The following is a 27,103-nucleotide window of genomic DNA, read 5'->3' as shown; positions in this document are numbered from 1 at the left end:
ATCGACTGTGAAATCTAATGAGTGGAGGTGCTTATGAATATTTAATTTAGTTTGTAATCTTCTGACATCAAACAAGTTTCAGCGAATAATGGAAAGCGATCAAGAGAATGGAAATAATTTGTGAATTATAACCATGATTATGTTTATATTTTTCATTATTTGCTAAAAGTTATTGGACAACACAATTACATCGTTTCCAATTTTTGGATGAAGCAAATTTTGTGCTGTTGTTATTGTTATAATAACAATAATAATCATCATCATTAATTTTTGGGAAAAACAATGGATCCATTACATATCAAGCATCTCTTGACTTTTAATGTGCAAAAAACAAAACAAAATCATCTCTACAGTCCATCCCAAAGTCATTTTAGTCTTCATCATCATTAAAGCCACCATTATCATCTGAAACCCGTTAATTCAACGTTTACTTTCGCTCTCGATTTCAACCCTCGTCTTCTTTTTATTATCACATTTGTCTGTCTAAAATGCCGCAAGTAGGATGAGGTTTCATTATATTTCGGGAAGAAGGAGATGAAGAAGAGTAATATTATTATAATTGCTTCTTAAAACAAGAATAACTCCAATTACACCTACTTTTTGCTTCTTTTCTTTCATCCATCTATTCAATTGTTCATTTTCATCATCATCTCGTAATACCTTTCATTTTTAGCAATTAACTTAATCAACGACTTAAAAAAAGTGTCATTCATTGAAGGCCAAGATGAGACCGATAATCTTTCCTACATTTGTATTGTTCCCTGTTAATCGTGCTTAAACCCATCCTCAACTCCATCATCAGAATCATCATCAACATCTTCGGGGTCACTGTCACCATAAACACTAAACAAGGCCAACATTTTGATCATCATAACTTGATAACTTTACATTAAATTATCATCTTTCCTGAACTCCTTCATATCTACAACATCTTTGTCCTCATGATATTAGTTTCAAAAAAATCTAATATCATCTAATCTGTAATGAATCCTAAAGAAGTAAACGTAATAATAAACAATCAGATTAAGAAACAGTTGCATCATTTGAAAGTACAAATTTAACATAAGATTAATCTCTCAATTCATCAGTAATCACCAACTTCCCTTATTATTGCTCAACTAATTTGCTAAATACAAATCAACCATTTGATTAGTTTACATTTATTCACATCATCGGGTTCATCTTTTTTTTGCAACCTGATTGTTCCCTGAATTTGGTTATTGATGTACGCAAATTCATCAAACTGAAGTTGGATTAAAAAAAAAGTCCAAAATGTGCTTGAATCAATAGTATCTTTGCTTTTTAGTGTTTATTATTGATACAATAGATTAATTTTGAATAGACGATGTGACAAGTAATTTATGTTACCAGAGATCTTCAAATTTGTGCTGTGGCTCTTTAGGATTGCTGTAAAATTGGGAATACCAGCGACGGAATGCAACAATTTGTTTCTCTTCCTTCACTATATTTGGGTTATTCAGATAAAATTGCTCCATATTTGAATGTCTCGTTCAAGCTAGGACCAAAGAAAAGAGCATAAAAGAAACTATAGATTAATAGTTGACAAATTATCTGAATTGATTTTTAAACTTATCATGATTGCTTCAACTCTTAAAAAAACTGAGCAAGAATTGATGTTATCCATTTTGGCTCCATGTATAAATGATGAACAATTTTCTGTTTGTCGATAGCCAGTGGGATCGCACTTTGAATGTAACAGCCTTCGAATTGGATTCCAAAAAAGTTGAAATTGAAGAATAGATTAACGATTGCAGGTCCGATTTGCTCTACTTTATCAAAATTAACGTCAAGCAATTTGAAACCAAACAAAAAAGTAATTGATTTCAGAGTGACATTAGCTTTGTGACTTTCATTTGATGTACCCTTTTGCCATGTAATTTCCCAGCTATGACAGAAAGCGTCGATTACAGAGTTTTTTGCAGCTTGTACTTTTCCTCCCAACATGAAAGATGGAGCGTGAATTTCATTTAAATGTGCAGAATCAGCTCCGTTTTCAGGTATCTCCTGGAAAGAAGATTGAAATTGTAGTGGAAGATATAAAAGCATGTTAACTCTACTCACTTGAAGTAAGCAATTGAGTGAATGCTCGGTTCGTCCGAATTATTTCCATTTTTTGGTCGAAATATGATCAATATCAGGCGGAGTCCAAGTCGGATCTTCATCTGAAAGTTGGTAGAAGAGTAGAGATGAAATAATTAACATATTACAAATGAGCAACTCGGCTGATTACCTTCTGAATGATGTCAAATGTAAATGAATCCATTCATCTCAAGACATTTCCATACTTTTACTCCATTTGGTGGCTCTGACAAATAAATTGTTGTGAGTTAGATATCAGACCAACTATTAGATGAATTAACATACTTCTATCCTTAGCATAAGGAACTTCAAGGCATAATCCATCATTTGCTCTGAATACCCAGCCATGAAATGGACAACGGACACAATCAGAATCCCATTTTTTCACTATTTTACCACCAACAGAGAAATCAGTCCCTAAATGTGGACAAAATGCATCCAAAGCATAAAGTTTTTTAGGTGATGATGAAGATCTGAATAAGATAATTCTGTGTCCACAGAAATCAAAACGTTCAATTTTATTGTTTTTCAGGTGTTGAGATTCACAAACACCAATCCATCCATTGGGAAAAGATTGATATTCAAAAAATGTTGCATCAAAATGGACAACCAATTGAAATACTTACTCGAATCAGATTAACAGGGCTAGTAAGAACAATAACTGCCCAGAAAACAAAGGCTAGCGCGATTAAATAAACAATCAGTTGGACACTAAGACTTTGATAAACCAGCAAGAGATACTCTTCAGAGACATCCAGTAAACCGTCAAATCTCATTGTCAAGGAGTAAAGTTGTTTCAGAAAGTTTTATATTAAAAACAAAAAGCGCAACTTTAATTAGCTAAGTAAATGGTAACAATTAAATCTAAATTGCAATTGAAAATCACATTAAACTCTAACTCACATAGGTTTTGTTTGAGTGTCATTACTTCAACATCAACATTTGCAGGTTCAACTAGTTATGAACCAGTTAGGTTATATTCTGTCAGTTCAATCAGTAAACTAGGAAAAGATTAGGTCAAAAAAGTACAAGGACAGCAAATTCAGCTGATAAGAAAAAATGTGTGTCTTCAAGTAACTCTGAGATTTTAGATAAAAGATGAATTTACTTTCACATCTTTGAACGAAGCAAAACCGGAAAATCAGGTAAAAATTTTTAAATTCAATCTCGTTTAACCCTTCTATTTATCCTCTAGAATTTACGTAAAATAAATTTCATAAGTATAGCTATAAATTGTAAAAGTTATCGCAATTGTAATTTAAGTTCAGTTGTCAGTATACATTTTGAGTGCATTGTTAAATCAGTTGAACGGGTCAACTCAATGTAAAACAATTGAAAGTTGGACCGCAATAGGATTAACAATACCAGTAATGATGTTCATACAACTACTGATACAATTGCTAATAATAATTTATAAATGGTAAAGATTAAAGAATGATAATAAATGTTAACTCATTCACAAATCAAGATTTGGGCAATTCAGTTAATGTTGATTATGAGTTAAATCAGGCCAACCGTTTCAGTAATAATCATCAGTAATACCAGTAAATTTCGCTTCACAAGTTAGACCCAAGCCTGGTAAAATTTGTTATGTATTATTGTACGTTGTACTGGAAGCGATGATGAAGATAATAATAATAATGATGGTGATGAGGAGGACGTAAAGAAAGTGAGGTGAGGTTAGGTAGCAAAGAGGATGAGTTAATCTAAAAAATGATGAAGATGAAAAAGAGAGGGAGAAAAGTAGAGAAAAAGAAGAGGGAGAGGAAGATAGAGATAGAGAGAAGAGATGATTTAGTGAAAATCGGATTTGTAATTTTCGGGTTAGTTGTTAACTGTAATCAAGTGAAGTAATCTTCATCACCAACCACCAAAAAAAGGAAAGGCTTTTATCGTTCTTGTGTGCATCCATCATTACAACAGCTTTACTCTTCGATTGCGAATCTTGAGACATCCAAATAAACAAACATCAACCATGTTACCAATTGTTGTGTTTACATTTATTTTGTTAATCGGTGAATCAGCATATGGTTATCCCTCCGGTGCACCAGAGGAAACTTGTAGTTCCCTTTCACCTGAACACGGCCATGGAGTTCCATCTCAACCAGTGGCTCAAGCTCCATTTTATGTTGTAGCTCATGGAAAGAAATTTTCACCCGGTGATAAGATTGGCGGTAAGATTTCATTACACTGATTATAATTGTTGGAAGGCATAATAATGTCAATGTTATTTCTTCCTCCTCCTTCTTCACCATTAGTTGAAATCTTTCAACGGGATAAAGTAGCAACTTTCAAAGGATTTTTAGTACAAGCTTTGGATGCCGTTTCACACCATCCAATTGGTTCTTTTATGTCCACAACGGGAATGCAACCAATTAATTCATGTTCAGCCATCACTCACACGGATCCCAGGCCAAAGAAGGGTGTCAATCTTGTTTGGGAAGCCACAGTTCCTCAGTCTGGTGAAGTAATCTTCAGGTAACATCACTAACTTTTTTTGCACCAATTTTGTTCGCTTGTTTAACGATGTTTAGATGATTGTTGATAGGTTTCCACTTTTTATAATTTGAAAAAATAGAATGACAAAATCAGCAGATCAATTAATTTTTAATTTAGTTGATTAGGTTCTGCATTTCTAAAAAGAGTTAAACGGTGGATAAAAGCTAAAAACATATGATTCACAACAAAGTGATCGTTGACCAAAGAGTAAAGGAAGAAGAGAGAGCAATTCAATACTAACTCTGATCCAAAATTTTTTTTTGGTGTCAGAAGATGGCGCGAGAAAGAGACTCTTTCTTTTTACTTTCTTTACAAATTTTTTACTCTCTTTTTCTCTTTCATTTCTCTTTCTTTTCACCATTAAAAATTAAGTTAACACAATTAATACCAACATTAGAAAAGGCTTTTTTGACTACTTTTCAATCATTTTAAGATTATTTTAATTGATTTTGATGATTTTGATGCTATGATTTCTTATTTAATGATAAATTTGTAATGATTTAACCGACAAATTTCACTTTAATTAACAAAATCTGGCCTAATCAAGCAAAAGTCTATCAAAAAGTTTTTTCATCATTCTATTACAGTTTTGGGACTATTTTGATTATTCTGTTAAGGAATTCTGTATTGATTTTAGGGAATCTACCTCCATATAAAGCAAATGGTGAATAACTTGTCGTTAGTATAATGTTGGGTAGATCTATCGGTTAAAAAATTTACCATTGAATTATGAATCTAAGCACTAAAAGAATGAATACCAGTCCTAACAGTCCCAAAACTGTAATAGAATGATGAAAAAAACTTTTTGATAGACTTTTGCTTGATTAGGCCAGATTTTGTTAATTAAAGTGAAATTTGTCGGTTAAATCATTACAAATTTATCATTAAATAAGAAATCATAGCATCAAAATCATCAAAATCAATTAAAATAATCTTAAAATGATTGAAAAGTAGTCAAAAAAGCCTTTTCTAATGTTGGTATTAATTGTGTTAACTTAATTTTTAATGGTGAAAAGAAAGAGAAATGAAAGAGAAAAAGAGAGTAAAAAATTTGTAAAGAAAGTAAAAAGAAAGAGTCTCTTTCTCGCGCCATCTTCTGACACCAAAAAAAAATTTTGGTTTAGATTCACCATTGAATTGCACACTCTTCTTCCTTTACTCTTTGTCGTTGACTCATCAAACCCTCCAATTTGCTTTATTTAACACACTAATTACGAAATTTGTCCACCAATCAGGTTCAATCAATTTACCATTATTTTTTTTGAACAATCCAATTGAATCAACCAACAATTAAACAGAAGTGTTTGCAAATGATCAATCAACCAATTTTAAGTGCACAACAAAAAAAGACTAACTCAGTATTGTTGCAATATAATAAAGTATTGTCAACAATAATGGTCTATTTATAAATACTATTAGATGTTGTTATTAGTTGATCAATGGATAATCAAAAAATTTTCAGGCCCATTTTTAATAGAACAGATAATCGATGGTCGAATTAAATTTAATTATTCTAGGTGAATGTTTGCTCAAATAGGGTTGAATGAAAATTAAGTTGAAGCAACAGTCCTACACTTTGATAATCGCTATTAAACCGAGATAGTTGTACTAAATTTATAATAAAATGTGTATAATTTTGAAGTTGCTTGATAAATTAAATCTAATTAGAAGTTAAATTTACATTAATTAGAGTAGCTGATTTGAATTTTAAAGGCTTTATTTTCGAATCTATTAATTGCTTCAATTAACGAGGAAGTTTAATCGGTGAAATTAATGGTTATTGTTGTGGTTGTGTTTTAGATGATTTGAGAATGTAAAAATAACCGCAATGTTCAAATGTTTGCACTTTTTAACCTGATATTTTTGATATTAATTTGATTTCAAGGTTAATAACAGAAAACCTTTGGTTAGGATACTTCCTCATTGTCATAGTTGATTTAATTTATATTTGATCAACTGAACCGTAGTAGATGATGGATGAACAGCCAATTTTATATCATCTTGGTTGTCTTTCGATGTAGTTTGAGTTAACAGCCTAAACCCCAATTTGATCCGAGAAAAGAAAAATCAGAATTAGAAATATCGACTAAAACAATACAAAATGTGTTGTAGAGTAAAAATGATTTAAATCTGAATAAAACATACAATCATGAGGCATCTAATTAAAATCAATTATAAAATCTCTAATTACCAAATAAATTGCAATTTAGCCAGTAGTTTACAGCAATCTTTTGGCGTATAATTAACATAATAGTTGCCGGCAAAAATGAATAAATTATTGTCGTTTCCGAGTGAGGCTGATTTTTAATGTTGTGATGATGAGGATGATAATCGCTGCCTCTAAATTTACTCTTCCTCCAGAAATTGTTGAATTAGAGTGCTAATGTTTCAAATCTGGAAACAACAAGCTACAATTTCACTTTTTCATAAACACTTATATTTTTATAATACACAAAAGCTAATTTTATATAAATCAGCGAAAAAAACGGGTGAAATTCCAGTTGCTCTCCTTCATCGGCATCACCATCAGCATCTTAATCTTTCTCTTCTGGTTTATGCTTATCCAATTGTTGGTTAAATAATATTAAATAACGATTATAATTTAACCTCAAAAGCAGAGTGAATGGTAAACACACGCGTGTTTAACTCTTGAGGCTACAGCGGGTGGTCAAAATAAAACATCTTTTTGGATCCTTCCTTTCATTATCCATATAAATCTAAATCACAATCATCATCTGCCGTACATAAATTGGTATTTATATAGATGAGTTTTGTTGGCGTTTGTGTACATGTTTTCATTTGAATTTGTGTATTTTTAAAACAAAATTAACGTCCGAGGCAATTCAGTGAGCGAGTTTGGTAGCTTCAAATTTCGTAAATCAAATTTACACATTATTAGCTCCTATTACGTTTCGTGGCTTCCTATTTAACAAACACGTTAATTACACCATAAACAACCAATTGGCTTGACCGAATTATTTCCCTGATAACATCAAAATCATTATTAGTAACATTGAGAAAACTCTTTTTCTTCTTATAACAATTACTGAATGTAATTTTTACTTATTATTTGATACAATTAAGGATCTTTTTTTTCTCTTCTATAAAAACGATAATGATAATAACAATATTAATGCTTTTTGTGGAGTTAGTGATGTATTTTAAAAGGCCAGATTGTTACCGCAGTATCACATTGTTTGATAGATTTCCGTCATCAATGATAGCCGTTAGATGAGAAAGATGAATGAAAAAATGATGCTTTGGACTAATATCCTGCGAAAATGTTGAGTTGCGTTATCTTTTGGACATTTCCTCACATATTGGATACACTTCATTACATATCTTTTGAAATATGGTGATGATTGGAAGCTTTTTTGTAGAATCCAAATAAACAGGAAAAAAAGTGAATTAGAAAGTTCAATTGAGGGCACCAAAGTGTTTAATTTCCTGACATACTGTTCTAGATGTTGATCCATTCTTCATTTCCAATATAAAATGATTCATTGATGTTCTTTAAAATTCACTTTTCGTTTGGCATCTGAAAGAAAAATAATAGAAAAGCAATTAATTTAATTGACTCATTTGAAGTGCGGATGGGATAAAAATGTCAAAAGATGGGAAGTTTTGGAAGATTAAGCTAATCAATGTTCATATAAAGAGTAATGATTGATTAAAGGGAAACTTTTCTTCGCCGTAACATCAACATTCACCCAAACATCAAAGTTAAACATTTCCTCTTTACAATTGATTCAAAATTCAACAATTGTTTACTAATTTTTTTCCTATTTCTCTTTATTTGCAGAGCAACAATTGTTCAAAACAAGAAACTCTACTACGCAAACATATTGGCCTATGAAGCTGAACAATTTTACTCAACATAATTAATCTTTAACCAACAACGCATAACGTATATTGTAAATGCACTTTCAATCGCTCTTCCTTCGGCCATCAAAAATCCTTTTATATATCTGAGCAATTAAGCATAAATTGTCATATCTCTCCTTGTCTATCCTCTCTTTACTCATCATCATACAACTCTTTACTTTTTTTACAATAGTTTTGCTCTAATTCACCATTTTCATTAATGTATAACTACTTGTTTGGGTAAGTAGCCCAGTGACCATCCACAAAAACAAAGTAGAAGGAGGATAAAAGGAGAGTATAATGTTCCTCCCAGATATTCACTACCAAAAAGTATTTATCACGAGCTAAAATAAATAAAAAAAGAATGTTGACCGTTTTTTTGTTGATAAAAAGATTACTGTCACAATTCATGACGGCTAATATTTCCCCTTGATCTTGAAGATCAATTGACAAGCATGAAAAAATATACCAGGATTACAATCCATCAAGAATCTAACCAGCTCTGCATGAAATCTCGGCATAAATACTCTAGCTGTTAATCAATTAACCATCTAATGATGACCTCAATCGCTTCTTTTTTCTTGGCCCGTTCACTCAATTGAATTTCAATTCATCAAACTATCATGGTGACAGTCAATGTTTCAGAACAATGAACAATAGTGAACGGATTAAAATGAAAGAAGGTTCTAAAATTCCTATTTAGAACGCACAAATCCTTGTCTGTAAGCATCTTCATCTTTCAGTTTTTTTTACAAATCTAAGACCCTGGTAACAAAAAAAAACTGAGGCATACTTACTGACATGCAAGTTCACCTTCCTATCATCATCATTAACATCACCTCTATCTTTCTCCATCCTTTCGTTTCTTGGTTCTTTTATTGTTGATCCCCGGTTATTAAACCTTTGATGGCAGTTAGCAGCTCTCTTTTAACGCTATCTGGAACAATCCTATGAGCTTCCGGTGTAACATTTCTCAATATTTCATCAACGGTTAACGTTTCAATGTTTTTATCTTTCATGTAATTCTTACACAATTCGGCTACTTTTTCATCAAATTGATTTTCATTTAACCGGTTTCGAAGCATTCGTTTAAGCTCATCTTTCTTACCATTTTCTTCCAATTTTCGCATTGCTTGGTGTCTAACCTCGTCAATCATTGGGTCAATCTTGTCTTTTAAATCCATATCTGAATGGGAAAATGAGATCTGGTAAATCAAGAATAAAATATATTAACTGAGTTGGCAGATTGGTTTAACGAAAGAGTAAAAGCTAGGTAACAATTAATTTTCAATATCACTACAAGTTTTCAGGTGAATTCACTGCTAAATGCAAAGAGTAAGAAGAGGGTTCACTTGTATGGGGAAATTGGCATCACAAAAAAGTTGCAAAAGTCACCACAAGATGCCTCTGGCACAAAGATTAACATATAAAATATATGTTGAGATGAATTTTAGTTCTGGCACATCACCGCTGCATGGCTCTGTTCGCTATATTTTTACATTGAAAAACATTTGATTTCTTCTTCAGCGCCATCTTGTGGTGACTTTTTCAACTATTTATTGGCAAAAGTGATTTTACATTAAATGAGCTCTCTTGTTATACTCTTTGGCTAAATGCAAGAAAAAATGTGAACATTGTCAATAAATACTTCAGATGGCGCCGAATATGAATACCGGGAAATTTGAATTTGATTTTTTTATAAATAATTTACGATTCGCGTTTTCTTGACCATTTTTTCTGTCCAAAAATGGTGCCAATCAAAGTTTCAGGCAAAAGATTATTTTTCAAGCGTAAGATTTAATTGATTACATTCATACAAAAAAAGAATATCAAAAGATTGTACAAGTTGATTTCATCTTTTAAAAACAATCGATGTTATCCAACTTTCATCTATTAATGGATCAGCTAAATAGATCAATATCATGAAGACAATTAAAGTTTTTTTGTGACCAAACGGCCTCTAAAAATTTCAATCCGTACTTAAATCCATTTAAGCGTCCTATTGAACCGTCGTGATTGGTACAAATTAAAATTATTGGATTGTTGATAAACAGTCTTATTACAACCCAGTGAACCGTTTCCTTTTCCCTCGCTTCTTGAATTATTTATTTTGAAGCAAGTGATATTCAAACGTTTTTATGAATTTTGCCAACTGTGATTAAATGGTCTTTTTCAGCATTTTGGTTGTATTAACATAAACCATGGTGTATTATCAACCGGCGAAATATTGGAGAATGGAAGCACTTTTGTGTTATATTAGTACAAGTGAAGTAAATATAGTAAAGCTTGATGATTGTTTTGTTTATATTTTACAACTAATGTGTTGCACCGTGTTATGATCACTCCATTTATATTTCAATAGAAATTCAACTGTAACTGTATCACTTGGTAGTACATTTATGTGATTTTTTGAACCGCTTGCATTGCTATGTGGTTTTTTGAGCCGTTTGCGTCTCTTTCTAATTTTTTACCAAGACCATCAGTGATTTCTCTTATTAACAATGGATCCAGATTGTTTGCCAACATGTACATCAAAAACCAATCACCAATATTTCCTCTGGCACAAATTAGTCGAAGGCATTTTGTCTTTGATAGTCGACATCGAGATTTGAGAAAATATGGACGAAGAGAAAAACAGATGACAATGAAGAGTCGAAAGAGGATTAACAAAACAGTCAAGATTAATAGTATGGAGTACCAGAACCAGAGGAAAAGGTAAATCTTCTCGTTAACCACATTCAATGGCAACATACACAGAATATCATAAGTGGATATGTCCCCAGAATCACCATACTTTTGGAAGCGGCACTTGGTCATCCGGGGGAACATTCGAATCATTGGATTAACCAGGGAAGTCCGATTCTCTGAAAGTATATAAGACACAGTAAGTGGTCCATAGTCGATAAATTCACCGTCGAAAAACCAATCAGTGAAATACAACTGGCAGATGACATTGGCTAGGCACAAAGCTTCACAAAAGAAATATTTACATGCATACAGCCGGTGATGACCAAAATGTCGGTAAAAATAGTCTAAAATGATTTTCCGCTTATGGCCCTTTTCTTCATCTGTGATTAATGCAATTTGCATACCAAGAGAGATGGTTTTAATTAACCCACCTTCCCATAATTTCCACAGGTAATATGGAAAGTAAAAGAGGAGACCTTGGAAGAAGAGTGTAAAAGTTACCCACTGGTAATAGGTTTGCCATTTTCGGTTACCAGTGTAACCCTGCGAATTTCGGATCCAGGGGTGAGCCGTTTCACCATAGCTTGCTCGCTGGTTTATAGATAAATAGGAAGTTGTTGGTGCCGAAGAAACTTGCTTTGCTGTCTGTTTTGGCTCAGGAATGATGAAAGTTGATTGGATCCAGCAATAGGTGTTTATCATTGTTTTGGGTAAATTATTGGTTTCCATACAATGGATTGGTTCACCAACATATTGACGACCAGATAAAAGGATGCTAAAAGCAATCAATATAACTGAAGTAAAAAGCCAGTGTAATCGAAAGATGGCATTATCAATGTGAACAGTTCGTCGTCTGGTTACCCTTTTCAAACCAATAAATAAGTCCAGCATAATTATGTGTTGCACCCTGAAACCAGACTGCTCTCATTATACTATAATTGGAAGATAAAACAAAATCGAGTCAGTTACAACATTTACATTTCTTCATTACATCATGGGACATTTCCAATCACTACAATTCAACTATTTTTGTTATTCAAGCGTCCAATATTTCAACAAAAATAACCTGTTGATGGTTTCCACCTTTGTCACTTCAACATACGCTGAACAAAGCATTTTTCACCCACAGATACAGAATTCCTTCCATCTCTAACAACATCATTATCATCTGTAACCTTGGTCGACCCAATTACCTTAATTCATGTAACTTTTTTCCTGGTTCATTTCCTTCCTTCTTTTGGCTGCACAACCATAAATAAGATTTACGTCTTATCACACCAGATATTCAAATTTTCTGTACTGATGAAACAATATGGATTGGAATATCCTCAATTTCATACAAGATTACTAACAACAACAACAACAAAATGATACGTTCAAAGTCAAGTTCACCCGATCAACTGATTATCTTTGATTTAAGAGAAACTCGTGATAAATGGTAAACACTTATTACGTGTCGCGATGAAAAGTACGCAAACATCGACGATTGACACTCATACATTGATAGACAAATACAAGGTTAATTGGCAAAAATAGTAGTCGATTAATGATTTTGGTTTCAAATGTTATCAACCATGTTCAACCTGATTGACAAATGAAAGCGCACTCAACTAACCATCAACAACCCTTACTGTAATCACAACCATTACCAAAACAAGTTGTTAATTGAATCAATTCAACCATTCAGCTAATTAATTTTACCATAAATAGCATGTTTATATCAACTTTTAACCAAAAATCAACACAATATTACTCATCATAATTTGGAGAATAATTAAAAGGGTAAAGATTGGAAGCACCAAGGAAATTTAAAACTAATGAATTCTTAAATCGTGATGTTTACTCTCTCATGTAAATAGCTCATGATTATTTGGAAACACAAGATAATATCAGCTAAAGAAATGCTCGCATTTGTTTCATCTCATTTCCTTGTTAACAACAAAAACAATAACAACAGCAGCGAGAAAAATAAACGGGAAAAGAATGAGAATCCAAACAAATCATAGGAAGATGATGAAAAATATAATAAACTCGCAGCTTTTTTTCCGCCATAAAGCAAAGGAAACAAGTCTAATTTTAGTTCTGACTACCCAGCTTCGTAATAAACATTCATCGTCTTTATCTTCATGTCTTTTCGAGCATAAATATCTTCTCAGGAATATGGGACACAATGTGAGAGTGCAAAAACTTTCCTGAGAATCCATCAATCTTAAAAACTCAACTTTATCAAGAAAAATCATTTCCATGTCAAAAGGAAAAAGTAAAGACAAAAATTAAGTTACTAGTTGATGGTTGGAACTAAAATTACGGAAATATTTCCACTGAAATTGATTTTCTCAGTCATTTTAAATTTATTTCATTTTAAAACTTACGTATTAACCAACATAAGTCATTCATTTACAACTAAATTTGTAAGTCAGACTAATCAAACCGATTGTAACATATTGACTCTTTGTTACTACGCATTTGTCACCAAACATGAACTTCTCAATTAGCGACAGTTGTTAAGATTGTAATCATCCTGAAATCGGAATCTTCGTCAGCTGGCTTAATCATTCCAAATCTATTTGCATATAAAATTGTTGCTGTTGGATGGATTGGAAACAAATTGCATGCTTCTTCACGTTTAATATAGTGATGAGCATTTATCAAGTGATGATTGGAGCACAAGAATGAATTGATAATCCAATTGCTCATCTATATCTTTTGTTCTGGTTGATGATAGCTGATCAGACAAAAGGGTAATGTCAATATTTCAATGTTGATGATGGGAAAAAAGTCCAATAACCTTTAAAGATACTGTTAATTGTTGCTGACTTGGAAATTTTCTGCGGCTGTCATTGAAGTTAACATAATGGATGAAAGTTGATTGAGCTTTTCATTCAGTGCAACTTTAAAGTTGAATCAAAAATGAAAATGTGCTCAATTTAATCAGTATTAATCTGTTGGCGATCAGTAGACTTTTCAAGTTTTGCCAAACATCTGATATTACAGTTCTATGCGAATTGTAAAATATAAAAGTGAAATGCAAATCTAAGATGACTTTAAATATATTTGCGTTTTTTATCAACAAACAAGTCAAACAATAATATAAAGGAGTTCAATTTTAAATGGCTTGAATAATCAAATATTGGACGTGCTTTTAATCTAAATGATGATTGGAAGTTCGAGAGAGGATTCAAAATAATTTACTTACGGTTAGCTGATTGGTAAAGAGATTGGGCGATCATTTTGCAAATAATTGAAAACAATGTTGACGCATTAAGAATCGTATTGAAAGCAAACAATCCAAGAAGATATATTAATAATTGTAAATAATTTGGTCAACTCAAGTGAATTAACCCATTCTGTTGATGAGAAATGTTACAAAAGCTAAAGTAAACGATGGCAACTGCAAGAAACCTCAAAATCAGGGAAAAGCAAGTGAACAAATTATAAAAGAAATGATTAAATGTAAAAGTTGCTAAAAAATAAGACAAAAAAGTTTTACTGGTTCCATGTGATTTTTTGGTGAATCACAATCATCTGAGATTCTGTACAGGCAAAAGAACGAAAATCTGAAAGAGAGGAGAAAGAAAGAAGAGAGGAGGATCTTCTCGTCTTTACTTTCCACCCTTAACATGATCATCATCATACTAGGAGTAAATGTCTGTAAATAAAAGGGCTCAGGGAACTGGAAATGAATATTACTTTATTTCACTTCACCAGAAGAAAGGCTAATGTTCGAGAAAGATGAAAATGAACGCAAGAAGTTGGAGAAAGAGCAATTTAAGCTGACGATAAAGGTATTGTATTATGGAGAAGCGAAAGATTATATCAATGAGTTAGACAAGCGAGGAAACAAGCGAGGAAAGACTTATTTGGTGTAACTGTGGCTAATCTCACGAAAAATTATCTTAAAATAGATTTTCATATTTTCCAAAAAATGTTTTCTCTAAAATTATGTTATTGTTTAATTTCAATTGTTATCTTGTTAACCGTGACCCTTTAAATTGACCATTTTTACAATATTGTGCTGTAAATATCTGTAACTGTTAATGTTCATCTAGTCTTGTTTGAATGTTCAATGATAAAATTTATAAATAATGTTTCTTATTTAGTCAGCTAAAGCTAAATAAAGATTCTATCATCTCATATATTTAACTGTTATGATTATGGTTATATTTAGATGATATAAATTGTTTTATTTTGTTAATAGCTTTATCTTGCAATCCGATTATTTTCATCATAATCTAGAATTACATATTCAGTCCATGATTAGGGTAAAAATGATATTACTCCAACTGTTTGTGCAATTCGTTTTGGCCATCATCTTCATTGGTCTGAATTGGCAGAATCTGCAGCTAGCCGTTAATTTTTCGTTGCAAAGATATAAATTTGAAATCACAAACTCCTACAAATAACTTTGATCATAAACTGACAAGGAATGCATGGTTGGTCCTACGACAATTTTGAATTTTGACACCCTGTAACTTTGAAACAAAGAATTTCCGAAACGAAAGACTTTACAAAGGGTCATATCTGATCCATTAGAATATTTTAAGCCCAAAAAAAATTCAAACTTGTCGTAGGACCAACCATGCATCCCTTGTGAGATTCACAGAGCACTGTGTCACAGAGGTAAGTTATCAACAGATATTAATAGAATCAGTAGATGAGACTTTAATTGTAAGTTATTGAATCGAAGATATTTATGGTTGAGGTCTGAAGAGAAGGCTAAATGTTTTTTAGAGTGAACTGAGTTAATATGAATCACTAGCGAATGACACTTTACAAATGAATAAGGAACTGAAAACATTACAACCGAAGTTTTGGTATAGAGGTTACTAGTAATATAAATGTATTTGCAAATGAAAACTATTTTATGGCAACAAACTGTGTTAATAAACCTAACTATTGGCTCAAGTAAAAGAATTTTTAAGAAAATAAATTGTCATTCCCAACTAATGCAAAAATTAACCAAATTGTGAGCCAATTAATTGACTTAAGATTCATTGATTCTTCAAATACAGTCACCATTGACCATTGCTCTTAACTAAAGTTTGAAATAAAATACAATTTTCCACATTTGTAATTGCAGCAAAGCTGGAAACAAATGGATAACAATGATTACCCGATTGTCTCAAATTGCCATCAGACAATAATTGAGTTTATAATTTAGTGTCAATGTTAAATCATTTTTGACATGTTTTTGATTGAGGATTAAAAATGATGAACTGATGTATTTGAGTTAGTTTGATGATCATTTAAATAGAGGAGAATCGTCCTAGAGGAAAATTTTACTATAAAATCGCCAGTTTTCATGAGTTTGCTTCCAGAAAAAAACGGTTATTCAAAATCAATTTAATACGCTTTTATTATTCAAGTATCTTTTTGGGAATAAAGTATACAACTTCCGATACTATGCTTAATTTTAAGTTGTTATTTGTAACAGTTTTACTAATCAGTTGCTTTGTTATCCAAGGATATGGTCAAGATGCATCAAGTGAAGTCAACAATCGAGACAATCCATCAAGTGTACTTCGCAGTCGACGGTCAGCGGCCAGTGAAGCACCACTTGGCGGTTTCCTAGAGCAACTATTAGAATTGCTTCAGTTAAAACAGGTGCTTCCAGAGTTACTAAAAACTTTAGGACTTCAAAGTTTGGTTGGTTCAGTTTTAGGAGGATAACCTAATGGGCTGCTTGTTCAAGGATAAATTGAAATCGATGTACCTTTACATGTCCAATGATAATCCTTTGAATGATATGAATGATTCGACTGAACCAATTGTGAAGAATATCATTGTTATGTCAATACGTGTATTTGTTTATTGAGTCAAATAAATTTCTCTCAAGTATCTCGAGGATCGATTTTAAATGTTGATTAAATAAAGCAATTACAGATTGATTACAACTAGCGTATGATTTAGTCATTGCAGGATGATGATCAAGATGAACAAAATCCAAGTCTAGTTGTTAAAACCCAACGACTTGTTATAGTCAAACCATGTTTAGATCGAACTCGCTATTCAAAATCAAAATGAGTTGCCATTGAAACCATGAAAAGAACCATTTATTAATAATATTTTTAACTTCAATCGCTTTTTGTACAGTTATGGAACCGATTTTTCACCAAATTTATCATGTAACTTTGGTGGGCAACCAAAATATTAAATTATTTAAAGAGACTAGATTTTCTGTTTTTGTACAACAATTAACTTCAATTTTCGGTCAAAGCTGTCGCTTTCAGCAATGGTATCATTTTAAATATCGATTGAACAAAGCAATTGCAGATCAATTTCAACAAATTATGATTTAGTCCTTGCATGATGAATGTCAAGTTGTGATTCGAGTTGAGCTCTAAACAATAAAAACAGCTTCGTCCTGATCAAATTCAGATAGCTTTAACCCTCCGTTGCTACTCTTAAAAAAAGTCACAAATATTCTACTCTTGAGACAAAACTGTCCGTAGCCTTAACTGTAGTAAAAACAAATGAGAGCTAAAAGTTGTAAAATGGGGGGGTGGCGGTGACCCTGACCCTAACCATTGACCAAAATTTTGTTTCTTATTTTTTATTGCTTTTTCAGTCTTCTCACTTTACTTCTGTCTTTTTGCTTTTTCTCAATTTAGTAAAATTTCAAGTTGCTCTACAAATGCAGTTACTTATACCAAAATTTGCAAATTTGAGAATTTTCAATGCTTTCTTATTCTGAAACCGCAATAGACTTTGAGATCGTGTTTGTTGGATCTTTTTCAGAATATTTACATCTAATGAAATATGCAATCAAAATTTGGGGACAAATTACGAATTAGTTATTATGTAATTTTCAATTCTTTCAAATAACGATTGTTTTCTCTATTGTAAGGCTGAATTTGGATACCAATATATTCGTTTTACAGTGATATAAATCAAATCGCAATAGACTTTTGAAAAAGGCTCGTATAATCTTGTAGGGCATAATCTATTCTAACATAATCTGAAATCAAAAATTGGTGACAAGTCAACAATTTTAATTGAATTGATTTTTTAATTTCATTGGTTTTCATTGTTCGAATAATTTGGGTAAGAATAAGTAAAAAACTGAATCTTGTCAATGTAACTTAGAAAGTTGAAACCATCATAAAAAATGGTCAAACCAAAAAAGTTTTGTTTGACCTTTGCCCTCTCCTACTAACCAGCTTTACTTTTTCCTATGGAAAGGCTTGTATAAGCTATTGATGAAAGTTTTTTTAAAAAGCAATAAAGTGGCCAAAAAGAATTTTATTGCTTTGTAGCGTTAGCAATGCATTTCAGAAAAACTACTCTTAGACTTTTGTGTCTCTTACCGGTTCGATCGACGTTTATATTAATACTACAGGTGAATTGTTATGTTCTTATTCTCCATTTTTTAGATATAGATGCTCAGATCATCGATTGACAATGTTACGAAGCCAAAAGTTTCTAACTTCAAAGGTTTTGCTTTTATTAGTGTTCAAAAATTATTTTGGACAAAAAAGTCTAAGAGTAGCAACGGAGGGTTAAATGGATAGATGATATCAAATTGTCCATTGAAATAAGACCATTGAGAATAAGAATCGTGCTTTCAGAAAGCATCTTTCAAATTGAGATTGAATAAAGGTATTAGGACATTAAATAGTAACCCAGATCATCTTCTCGTCACTCGTAAGTCACAATATGGTAGAAAAACGTCGCAAGTCTATTGTTTTCTACTTTTGGTGAGTTTGATGTTTTTAAATAAACAGCTCGTGTTAACATTCAAACCAATTGTCAATCATGCACTGAGCTGCCATTTCAATCAATCAACTATGAATAGAGACATTTATTGTTTATTTGGAACTGATGGAACTGATTCTATGCTAATTTTTAGCATAATTTTCCTTCACATTTGTTTTTCTTGGCAACTGTTGAAATCATAGGCGATTTTTGATATAATTAAAAGAGATGGATAGCAATCAGTTTAATATTTCGGTATTATGAGAGTTCACTCTCCCACTTATTAAATCGCTATAACCGGTAAGATAGCAGTTAATGTTTTAAATGTAGATTTTAGATGAAATTACGTAGATTTTGTGTTCGAAAACAATAAACTGATGTATCATTTGAGTTAATTTGCATTTGATGGTCACCTGAACAATCATTTGAACAGAATAGAAACGTAATCGTGGAAAAACTGTAGCATAAAATCGGAAGTCTTCCAGAGTTTCCCAGTTTCTGCTTCAAGAAACAATTTTCATCTAAAGTCGTTTCATTTTGTGCTTCTTCACTTTAAGTATCATTTTTTGGAATAAAACAAATAGTTAATTGTTGCAATCATGTTTAAAGTTACATTTTTAGTCTTCCCTTTAATCATCAGTTGTCTAGTTATCCAAGGGAACGGTCAAGTTGCTGACAGCGCAGCAAGTGCACAAAATGGCTCAGCATCAGCAGCTGCAGCAGCATCGTCATCGTCATCATCAACATCATCAAAATCATCATCAGAATCCAATGATAAGGGTATTTCAAACCAAAATTCAAACGCTAATGCTGATGCTGCTTCAAATGGTAATTCAAACTCCAATCAAAATGCTAACCAAAAGGCTAACTCGAACGCTAACGCGGATTCAAATGGTGGCTCAAACTCAAACGAAAATTCAAGCAGTAACACTAACACAGTTACTAACACAAACACTAACGCTAACTCAAATGGTAATTCAAATATGAATTCAAATAATAATTCAAACACCAACGCAAATGCCAACGCAAATGCCAACGCAAACGGTAACTCAAACTCAAACTCAAACTCAAACGTGAATGCAAACGCAAACGCTAATTCAAAAGGTTATTCGAGCGCTAATGCAACCTCTAATTCAAATGGTGGTCCAAAGAAGTATCCAGCTTGTCCTGCCAAGCCAAATGGATCCGATCGTTATGGCCCATCACGTATACTTCTCAGTCGATATGAAAATGGCTATGGTGGTTACACTGGAGATTTGAAGGACCAAGCCCCCAAAAAATCACCTTTAAGAGAGACTTTGAATCAAGGTGCTCGATTGCTCTGTCTTCTTGCCGAAATTGGTGCAAATTTAATTGCTGATTATGCTGATGCGGGCCTTTCTGACATGGATCTTTCAAAAATGGGTCTTCCTAATATGGACTTTCTTAGCATGGGATGAGCATTTCTCCGTAAAAAACAAACCAGAAAATACTATTGAAGTCCCCGCATCCCCAATCATAACCTTTTGGTAACTGGGCCAATTATGAAGAAGAGAAAGCAATTTGTTGATGATACATGTATTCTCGAGTGAAGTTAATTCCTCTCTGTGTATTTTAAAGACTTATTAAAAACAATTAAAATTAATCCAAACTACTTTTAATTTAATTCAGTATAATGAATAATGGTACTTGTGTTTTGTACAATTTCTTACCAATGCATGTAGTGTAATAAATATCTAGTTGTCGTATAATAATAATATAAATGTAATGTAAATAATATATCGTAGTTATTACTACGTATGAATTTAGCTTTATGATTAGTTGTAGTAATAATTATAAAAGTGTTATTAATTGTGTTTAAGTGCAAGATTGAAGTTATCAAAGTGGATTTAATAAGAAAAGTACATGTTAAATGTATGAATGTCTTATTTATTGTTGTTACTCATGAAAAGACAAAAATGTCTCATTTATAAACAAATCGACACACATGGATAAAAACGGATAAAAATTGATTTCTTTCAAATTTAGTTTCTGTTATGATTAGTTGATTTGTAGGGACATAAGAAATGAGTCTATTTTCGCGATTTAAAAATACCTCTGATGAAGATTTCTCGAGAAAATCGAGGTCAAAGTTGAGACTTCGATTGCTTTTTGTGCAATAAGGGAAGCGAATTTTGTCTTAAAACTTCATTCAACTGATGTGTATGTTGGTGATCAATCATAAAATTTACTCATTTCAAGAAATATAACTTTTCTTTTTCTGTAAAACAGATCACTTCGATTTACATTTAAAGTTGTCGCATTCGGTGATCGTAATAGTTAGAGACATGAAACTTAACATTTATCCACAAAAATTGTGGGTACACATCATGGATTAAATAAGTTTAACAACTTGACACCAGTTTTCTTGATTTTGACCATTGGCCTTAAAACTTTGAGCCTCGATATTTCGAGAATGGCATCAGTTACAATGATCATTGTTACACCAATTTGATTCTTAACTAATTAATAATACAATCAAATTTAACAACTTTCCTTTAACACATTCGGGTTATGAATTTTAGGCTGTAAATGCACAGGCAAAAACTTATTTAACAAAAGAAACTCATCTTAACCCATTTCTTGGTAAATAAACCAATTTTCTGGTTAAACTTATAAATGAAATGCAAAAAGTACTGCACAAGGCTCGAAAATTTGAGTAAAGAGTTGAGACTTGCTGCGTTTGTAGGGAACTAAGAACTAAGTCCATTGATGCTATTAAATAGTTCATCCGATGGACAGTTTTTGTGAAAACGGAGGTCAAAGTTGAAACTTCGATCGCCTTTTATTAAGCTATGGAAGCATATCTTTTCATAAAACTCATTCCGCTGATGTAAAATTTGATGATCAACAAGAAAATGCAATAATTTCGAGAGAAAAATCTTCTACTCTTTAGCAAAACAGATCACTTCGATTTACATTTAAAGCTGTCGCATTTGGTGATCGTAATAGTTAGAAACATGAAACTCATTATCTAACGATAAAATTTGACGGTAAAAATCAACAAATAACCACTTTTTTCAACACATCGACAGTTCTCTTGTTTTTGGCCGTTAACCCAAAAACTTTGAGCCTGAATATTTCGAGAATGATAGCACCTACAATCATTATTCTTTGACCATTTGTTAGATTTTGTTAGGAAAATAGCATAATGTAGATAAATACTGGAAAAAATCTGAGATAATTCATCTGATAATGAATATTCCGCTACATCAAAAGACTTGTGTTTAGTAACCATTTACATTTATAAATCAATTCTCAAATCTCAAAACCTAAGAAAGACATTGCTATAACTCTTTCTGTAGGATCTTGAATAATTTATTGTTTCAGTATATGATAGACAGTAATGAAATCTAATGTTTCGTGAAAATACGAAGATTGTAACTGATGCCATTCTCGAAATATTCAGGCTCAAAGTTTTTGGGTTAACGGCCAAAAACAAGAGAACTGTCGATGTGTTGAAAAAAGTGTTTAGTTGTTGATTTGTACCGTCAAATTTTATCGTTAGATAATGAGTTTCATGTCTCTAACTATTACGATCACCGAATGCGACAGCTTTAAATGTAAATCGAAGTGATCTGTTTTACAAAAGAGTAGAAGATTTTTCTCTCGAAATTATTACATTTTCTTGTTGATCATCAAATTTTACATCAGCGGAATGAGTTTTATGAAAAGATATGCTTCCATAGCTTAAGAAAAGGCGATCGAAGTTTCAACTCTGACCTCCGTTTTCACGAAGACTGCCCATCGGATAAACTATTTAATAGCATCAATGGACTTAGTTCTCAGTTCCCTACAAACCCAGCAAGTCTCAACTCTTTAATCAAATTTTCGAGCATTTCGCAGTACTTTTCGCATTTCATTTATAATTTTAACCAGAAAATTGGTTTATTTACCAAGAAATGGGTTTAGATGAGTTTCTTTTGTTAAATAAGTTTTTGCTAGTGCATTAACAGCCCAAATATTATAACCTGAATGCTTTAAACGAAAGTTTTTATGTTGGATTGAATTATTGATTAGTTGAGAATCAAATTGGTGCAAGAATGATCATTGTAACTGATGCCATTCTCGAAATATCGAGACTGAAAGTTTTACGGACAATGGCCAAAATCAAGAAAACTGGTGATAAGTTGTTAAACTTATTTTAACCATGATGTTAACCCACAATTTTTGTGGACAAATGTTAATTTTCAGGTCTTTAACTCTTTCTATCCCCGAATGCGACAGCTTTAAATGTAGATCGAAGTGATCTGTTTTACAGAAAAAGAAAAGTTATATTTCTTGAAATAAGTAAATTTTATGATTGATCGCCAACATACACATCAGTTGAATGAAGTTTTAAGACAAAATTCGCTTCCCTTATTGCACAAAAAGCAATCGAAGTCTCAACTTTGACCTCGATTTTCTCCAAAAATTTTCATCAGAGGTATTTTTAAATCGCTAAAATAGACTCAGTTCTTATGTCCCTACAAACCAACTAATCTTAACTGTAACTATTATAAATTTGAAAGTCAATTTTTACACGTTTTTACAATTTGTCTCGATTTGTGTCAATTTGTTTATGAATGTGATAATTGGGTCTTTTTTATGAGTAAAAATCTTTATGCATGCTATGATACTATGCTATGTATTACTTATTGCTATTAGAAGTGATGTTAATTGTGGCAGAAAGACGGGAATAAAGAATTGTAAAGTTAATTTCCAGTAAATCAACTAATCTTGATAGTTTGTTCAGCCTTTTATTTGAATTGCAATGAAAAATAGTTTAGTCATAGAATTAAATTTATTTTAAATTTTGTATTGTTCACCTGTTTAATTGTTTAGAAAATAAAATAAGCAATTACAACTGAAAAACAACTGTCTATCTTTATTTGCTGGGATTTTTCGATTTTTTCAAAAATCAACTTAATAAGCCACATTTATTTTATGTTTTGAAAATATTGCATTAAATTTTATCATTAAATTCCAATTTATTTTTTCTATTCTTTAATTTGTATCATTCATTGATAATGCAAAATAATCTAACATTTATTATTTTCCAATGTTTAAATAAAATTGAAATTAGGCGCCCAAAAATCTCATTGGCTCTTGTTCACGTATGTTTCTGTTCAGTAGGTTTGATAAAATCAGTAAGGAAAACAATCCTATTCCTTGGAGTGACCTTAAACAAAACAAACAAAAATAAATTAAATAATAAAGTGGAAAAATTAATATTGTTTAATTATGTTACGTTCGGTAGTTAACCAATCCTTTTACCGTCGACTACTTGCTAGTTCTGTGAAAAATGAGTCTGGTTTTGTGCGATCATTTGCATCTAAAAGTGAAGAAAGGAAACAAGCTTCAACTGCTTCTCCAGCTACAAAAGAATCAAGTAAACCTCAGCCTGAAATGATTGAAATATTTATTGATGATAAACCATATCAGGTTGAAAAAGGTATCACTATTTTGGAAGCTTGTACAGTGGCTGGTGTCGAGGTACCTCGCTTTTGTTACCATGAGAGACTCAGTATAGCCGGTAACTGTCGTATGTGTCTCGTTGAAGTTGAAAAGTCTATTAAGCCTGTTGCCAGCTGTGCTATGCCTGTGATGATGCCTGGTATGAGAGTTAAAACTAATTCACCAGCAGCTAAGAAAGCCCGCGAAGGTGTTATGGAATTTCTATTGTTAAATCATCCACTGGATTGTCCAATTTGTGATCAAGGAGGAGAATGTGATCTTCAAGATCAATCAATGGCTTATGGAACTGATAGATCTCGGTTATTGATTGCAGTTGGTTAGCATTTATTTAAGTTATTTTTGCATTTACAATTTATTCTGGATATTAAGAAACTTCTTGGCAATTTTTCCAGCACGTGCTGAAATCAGAGTTTAAAAAAACAGGGAACAATCTGCGAAACTAAAAATGGAAACATTTTGATGTAGCTAAACTGAACTTCAAGTCAATAAGGTCTCTTTTTCAATTTACATAGTTGCAATTTGAGTCAGAATCTACTTTCACTTTATTTTGAAACATTAACTTAGTCTAGTTTGGACTAATTTAGTATGATTTTGCAGAAATCTTCAAATCTAGATTTCGACTTAAGACCTGGAAAAATTTGTCGTTGTCTTGAAATGACCCAAAATTCTTATGATCCAGTAACCAGTGATCCAGTGATTTTTCAAACATGATTTTTTCTACTTTTTTAGATGAAAAGAGAGCTGTTGAAGACAAAGATATTGGTCCATTGGTCAAAACAATTATGAATCGATGTATTCACTGTACTCGATGTGTACGTTTCATGAACGAAATTGCTGGTGTCAGTGATTTAGGTACCACAGGAAGAGGAAGTGATATGCAGATTGGAACTTATCTTGAAAATAACGTTCTAGCAACTGAATTGAGTGGAAACATTGTTGATTTATGTCCTGTTGGAGCCCTTACCTCGAAGCCTTACACTTTCACAGCTCGACCATGGGAATTACGACGTTTTGACTCTATAGATGTAATGGATGCTGTTGGATCTAATATAAGTGTTTGCCAAAGAGGCGGAGATTTGTTGAGGGTTATACCGCGAGCTAATGACGATGTAAATGAAGAATGGTTAGGTGATAAATCTAGGCATGCACCAGTCGACGGTCTGAAGAATCAACGTCTAACTGTACCCTTAGTTCGTCCTTCTCGAGGTTCTCCTCTGCAACAATGTGACTGGGAAGATGCGCTTCTAACTGTTAGTCAAGTTTTCAATAAGATTCCCCCAGAACGTATAGAAATTATTGCTGGACCTATGATTGATGCAGAAACTTTGGTTGCTATCAAAGATCTTAGTTCAAGTATGAACTGCAATAACTATTACGTTCATGTAGATAGCAATGTTGAGCCAAGCTGCATACCATCAGCTGAAGATCGTAAATTCCGATCAAACTACCTTTTCAATACAACTATTGCCGGAATAGAGGATGAAGTTGACTTAATTTTACTGGTTGGTACCAATCCAAGATACGAAGCTCCCTTGGTCAATGCCCGTATACGTAAAGCTTGGAGAAATCATGTTATTGATGACATCGCATTAATTGGTCCAAAAGATCTTGATTTATCTTACGATTACGAATGGCTTGGTAGTGATAGCAAAGTCTTAGAATCCGTCGCTGATGGAAAACACGCAATGTCTCAAAGACTAAGTAAAGCCAAAAGGCCGATTGTTATTTTAGGACAGCAAATATTGAAAGAAGGTGATGGTAAAAGTAATATTTTTGAAACAGTTCGTTATATTTGTGACAAATATGGCGCCGAGTTAAATGTACTGCACACTAATGCTAGTCAAGTAGCAGCTTACGATTTAGGTTTTAAGCCCTCTACCGAACGAACTCCCCTTGCTAAATCTGATGAACCCTCTCTCCTGTGGTTAATTGGTGTTGATGATGAAAACCTAGACTTAGGAAGCAATCCATTTATCATATACCAAGGACATAATGGAGATATTTGTGCAAACAAAGCTGATCTTGTTTTACCAGGAGCCGCTTTTACCGAAAAGCAAGTAACCTATGTGAATATGGAAGGTCGAGTACAGCAAACATTAGCAGCAATCACCCCACCCGTAATGTCTCGTGAAGATTGGAAAATAGTTCGTGCATGTGGAGAGATTGCCGGGCATCTTCTACCCTATGACACACTCATCGATATTAGAGGTCGAATGGCTCAATTGGCACCTCATCTTGTTCAACATGATTATAGAAAATTAAATTTACCCTCTTCACCGAGTCCACCAAAAGCAACACAATATCGCAAAAGCGATAAACCCATCAATTTAATGCCCAAACTGAGAAACTTAATAGATTATTATCAAACTGATTCCATCTCAAGATCATCTCCTACAATGGCAAAATGTATTGCTGCTGTACAAAAAGAGTACGAGAAACGTTCCTCTAAATGGTAAACGTGAAAAAGAAATTACGATAATTTGCAATCAAATTTGAATTGCAAAGTAAAATGATTAAATTGAATTCACTTTTGTTCGGTTGTATCAATAGATTGTATGCCAATTGTAAAATAAATATCTTCCCGATCTTATGTTTACATCATCTGCCACTTTCTCAAATAGGAATGTGTCTATCAGCCAAATTGGTGCCTTTTATGACTCTTTTATAATTATTGCATAGAGTTGAACAAGTTTTTGATTTTAATGAAACCTTTCCTTGCAGTTAATTCAAATCGAACCCCTGGATTTATTAAAGACTGGGAACTGAGAATAGACATATTAGC

General features: G+C 32.4%; 5 protein-coding genes across 8 annotated transcripts; 2 read left to right on the top strand and 3 right to left on the bottom strand.

The window, feature by feature from the left end:
* Nucleotides 1-1,374: 1,374 nt before the first annotated feature.
* LOC107370837 (cholesterol 7-desaturase-like) lies at nt 1,375-3,025 on the bottom strand. Its single transcript, XM_089268845.1, has 5 exons — nt 3,004-3,025; nt 2,386-2,721; nt 2,271-2,326; nt 2,083-2,121; nt 1,375-2,025 (listed from the first exon to the last, which is right to left on the bottom strand). The coding sequence occupies exons 1-5, from the start codon at nt 3,023-3,025 to the stop codon at nt 1,612-1,614; spliced, it is 867 nt and encodes a 288-aa protein (XP_089124971.1). The 3' UTR covers nt 1,375-1,611.
* A 910-nt stretch (nt 3,026-3,935) lies between these two features.
* On the top strand, nt 3,936-8,855 carry LOC107371660 (ferric reductase 1). Its single transcript, XM_015939805.3, has 3 exons — nt 3,936-4,274; nt 4,359-4,578; nt 8,402-8,855. The coding sequence occupies exons 1-3, from the start codon at nt 4,076-4,078 to the stop codon at nt 8,478-8,480; spliced, it is 498 nt and encodes a 165-aa protein (XP_015795291.1). The 5' UTR covers nt 3,936-4,075; the 3' UTR covers nt 8,481-8,855.
* Nucleotides 6,299-9,784, bottom strand: LOC107371661 (transcription and mRNA export factor ENY2-like). 4 transcript variants are annotated; one of them, XR_001570848.3, is made up of 3 exons: nt 9,261-9,784; nt 6,791-8,137; nt 6,299-6,634 (listed from the first exon to the last, which is right to left on the bottom strand). XR_001570848.3 is itself a non-coding variant. In XM_089269052.1 (3 exons), the coding sequence occupies exon 1, from the start codon at nt 9,645-9,647 to the stop codon at nt 9,339-9,341; it is 309 nt and encodes a 102-aa protein (XP_089125178.1). In that variant the 5' UTR covers nt 9,648-9,784; the 3' UTR covers nt 7,625-7,968; nt 8,056-8,137; nt 9,261-9,338. The 4 variants fall into 4 exon arrangements, 3 of the variants coding, with proteins under 3 accessions (XP_089125178.1, XP_089125177.1, XP_089125179.1); XM_089269052.1 differs by lacking the exon at nt 6,299-6,634 and having other exon boundaries at nt 7,625-7,968; nt 8,056-8,137; XM_089269051.1 differs by lacking the exon at nt 6,299-6,634 and having other exon boundaries at nt 7,625-8,137.
* Nucleotides 9,785-10,243: 459 nt separating this feature from the next.
* Nucleotides 10,244-12,042, bottom strand: LOC107371808 (innexin inx1-like). Its single transcript, XM_015939970.3, has one exon. It carries the CDS (start codon nt 12,040-12,042, stop codon nt 10,861-10,863), a length of 1,182 nt encoding a protein of 393 aa, XP_015795456.2. The 3' UTR covers nt 10,244-10,860.
* Nucleotides 12,043-24,001: 11,959 nt separating this feature from the next.
* On the top strand, nt 24,002-26,911 carry ND-75 (NADH dehydrogenase (ubiquinone) 75 kDa subunit). The gene is made up of 2 exons (XM_015938429.3): nt 24,002-24,637; nt 25,051-26,911. Exons 1-2 carry the CDS (start codon nt 24,088-24,090, stop codon nt 26,775-26,777), a joined length of 2,277 nt encoding a protein of 758 aa, XP_015793915.1. The 5' UTR covers nt 24,002-24,087; the 3' UTR covers nt 26,778-26,911.
* The last annotated feature ends 192 nt before the right edge of the window (nt 26,912-27,103 follow it).

Source organism: Tetranychus urticae, chromosome 3, assembly GCF_039701765.1.
Source record: "Tetranychus urticae isolate SD_2017Ah chromosome 3, NJAU_TeUrti_SD_1.0, whole genome shotgun sequence".
Classification (NCBI taxonomy): domain Eukaryota; kingdom Metazoa; phylum Arthropoda; class Arachnida; order Trombidiformes; family Tetranychidae; genus Tetranychus; species Tetranychus urticae.
The sequence above is the reverse complement of the archived record's forward strand: the minus strand, read 5'-3'. Positions and strand labels throughout refer to the sequence as shown.

What these genes read in the sequence shown, in the direction of transcription:
- LOC107370837 (XM_089268845.1), bottom strand. Translation starts at nt 3,025, where the DNA reads ATGACACTCAAACAAAACCTAT. An exon ending in GACACTCAAACAAAACCTAT is followed by an intron (nt 2,722 to 3,003) that starts GTGAGTTAGAGT and finishes GATTCGAGTAAG; the next exon opens with TATTTCAATTGGTTGTCCAT. An exon ending in CACTCAATTGCTTACTTCAA is followed by an intron (nt 2,026 to 2,082) that starts GTGAGTAGAGTT and finishes TCTTCTTTCCAG; the next exon opens with GAGATACCTGAAAACGGAGC.
- LOC107371660 (XM_015939805.3), top strand. Translation starts at nt 4,076, where the DNA reads ATGTTACCAATTGTTGTGTTTACATTTATTTTGTTAATCGGTGAATCA. An exon ending in ACCCGGTGATAAGATTGGCG is followed by an intron (nt 4,275 to 4,358) that starts GTAAGATTTCAT and finishes CTTCACCATTAG; the next exon opens with TTGAAATCTTTCAACGGGAT. An exon ending in TCTGGTGAAGTAATCTTCAG is followed by an intron (nt 4,579 to 8,401) that starts GTAACATCACTA and finishes CTTTATTTGCAG; the next exon opens with AGCAACAATTGTTCAAAACA.
- LOC107371661 (XM_089269051.1), bottom strand. Translation starts at nt 9,647, where the DNA reads ATGGATTTAAAAGACAAGATTGACCCAATGATTGACGAGGTTAGACAC.
- LOC107371808 (XM_015939970.3), bottom strand. Translation starts at nt 12,042, where the DNA reads ATGCTGGACTTATTTATTGGTTTGAAAAGGGTAACCAGACGACGAACT.
- ND-75 (XM_015938429.3), top strand. Translation starts at nt 24,088, where the DNA reads ATGTTACGTTCGGTAGTTAACCAATCCTTTTACCGTCGACTACTTGCT. An exon ending in TCGGTTATTGATTGCAGTTG is followed by an intron (nt 24,638 to 25,050) that starts GTTAGCATTTAT and finishes CTACTTTTTTAG; the next exon opens with ATGAAAAGAGAGCTGTTGAA.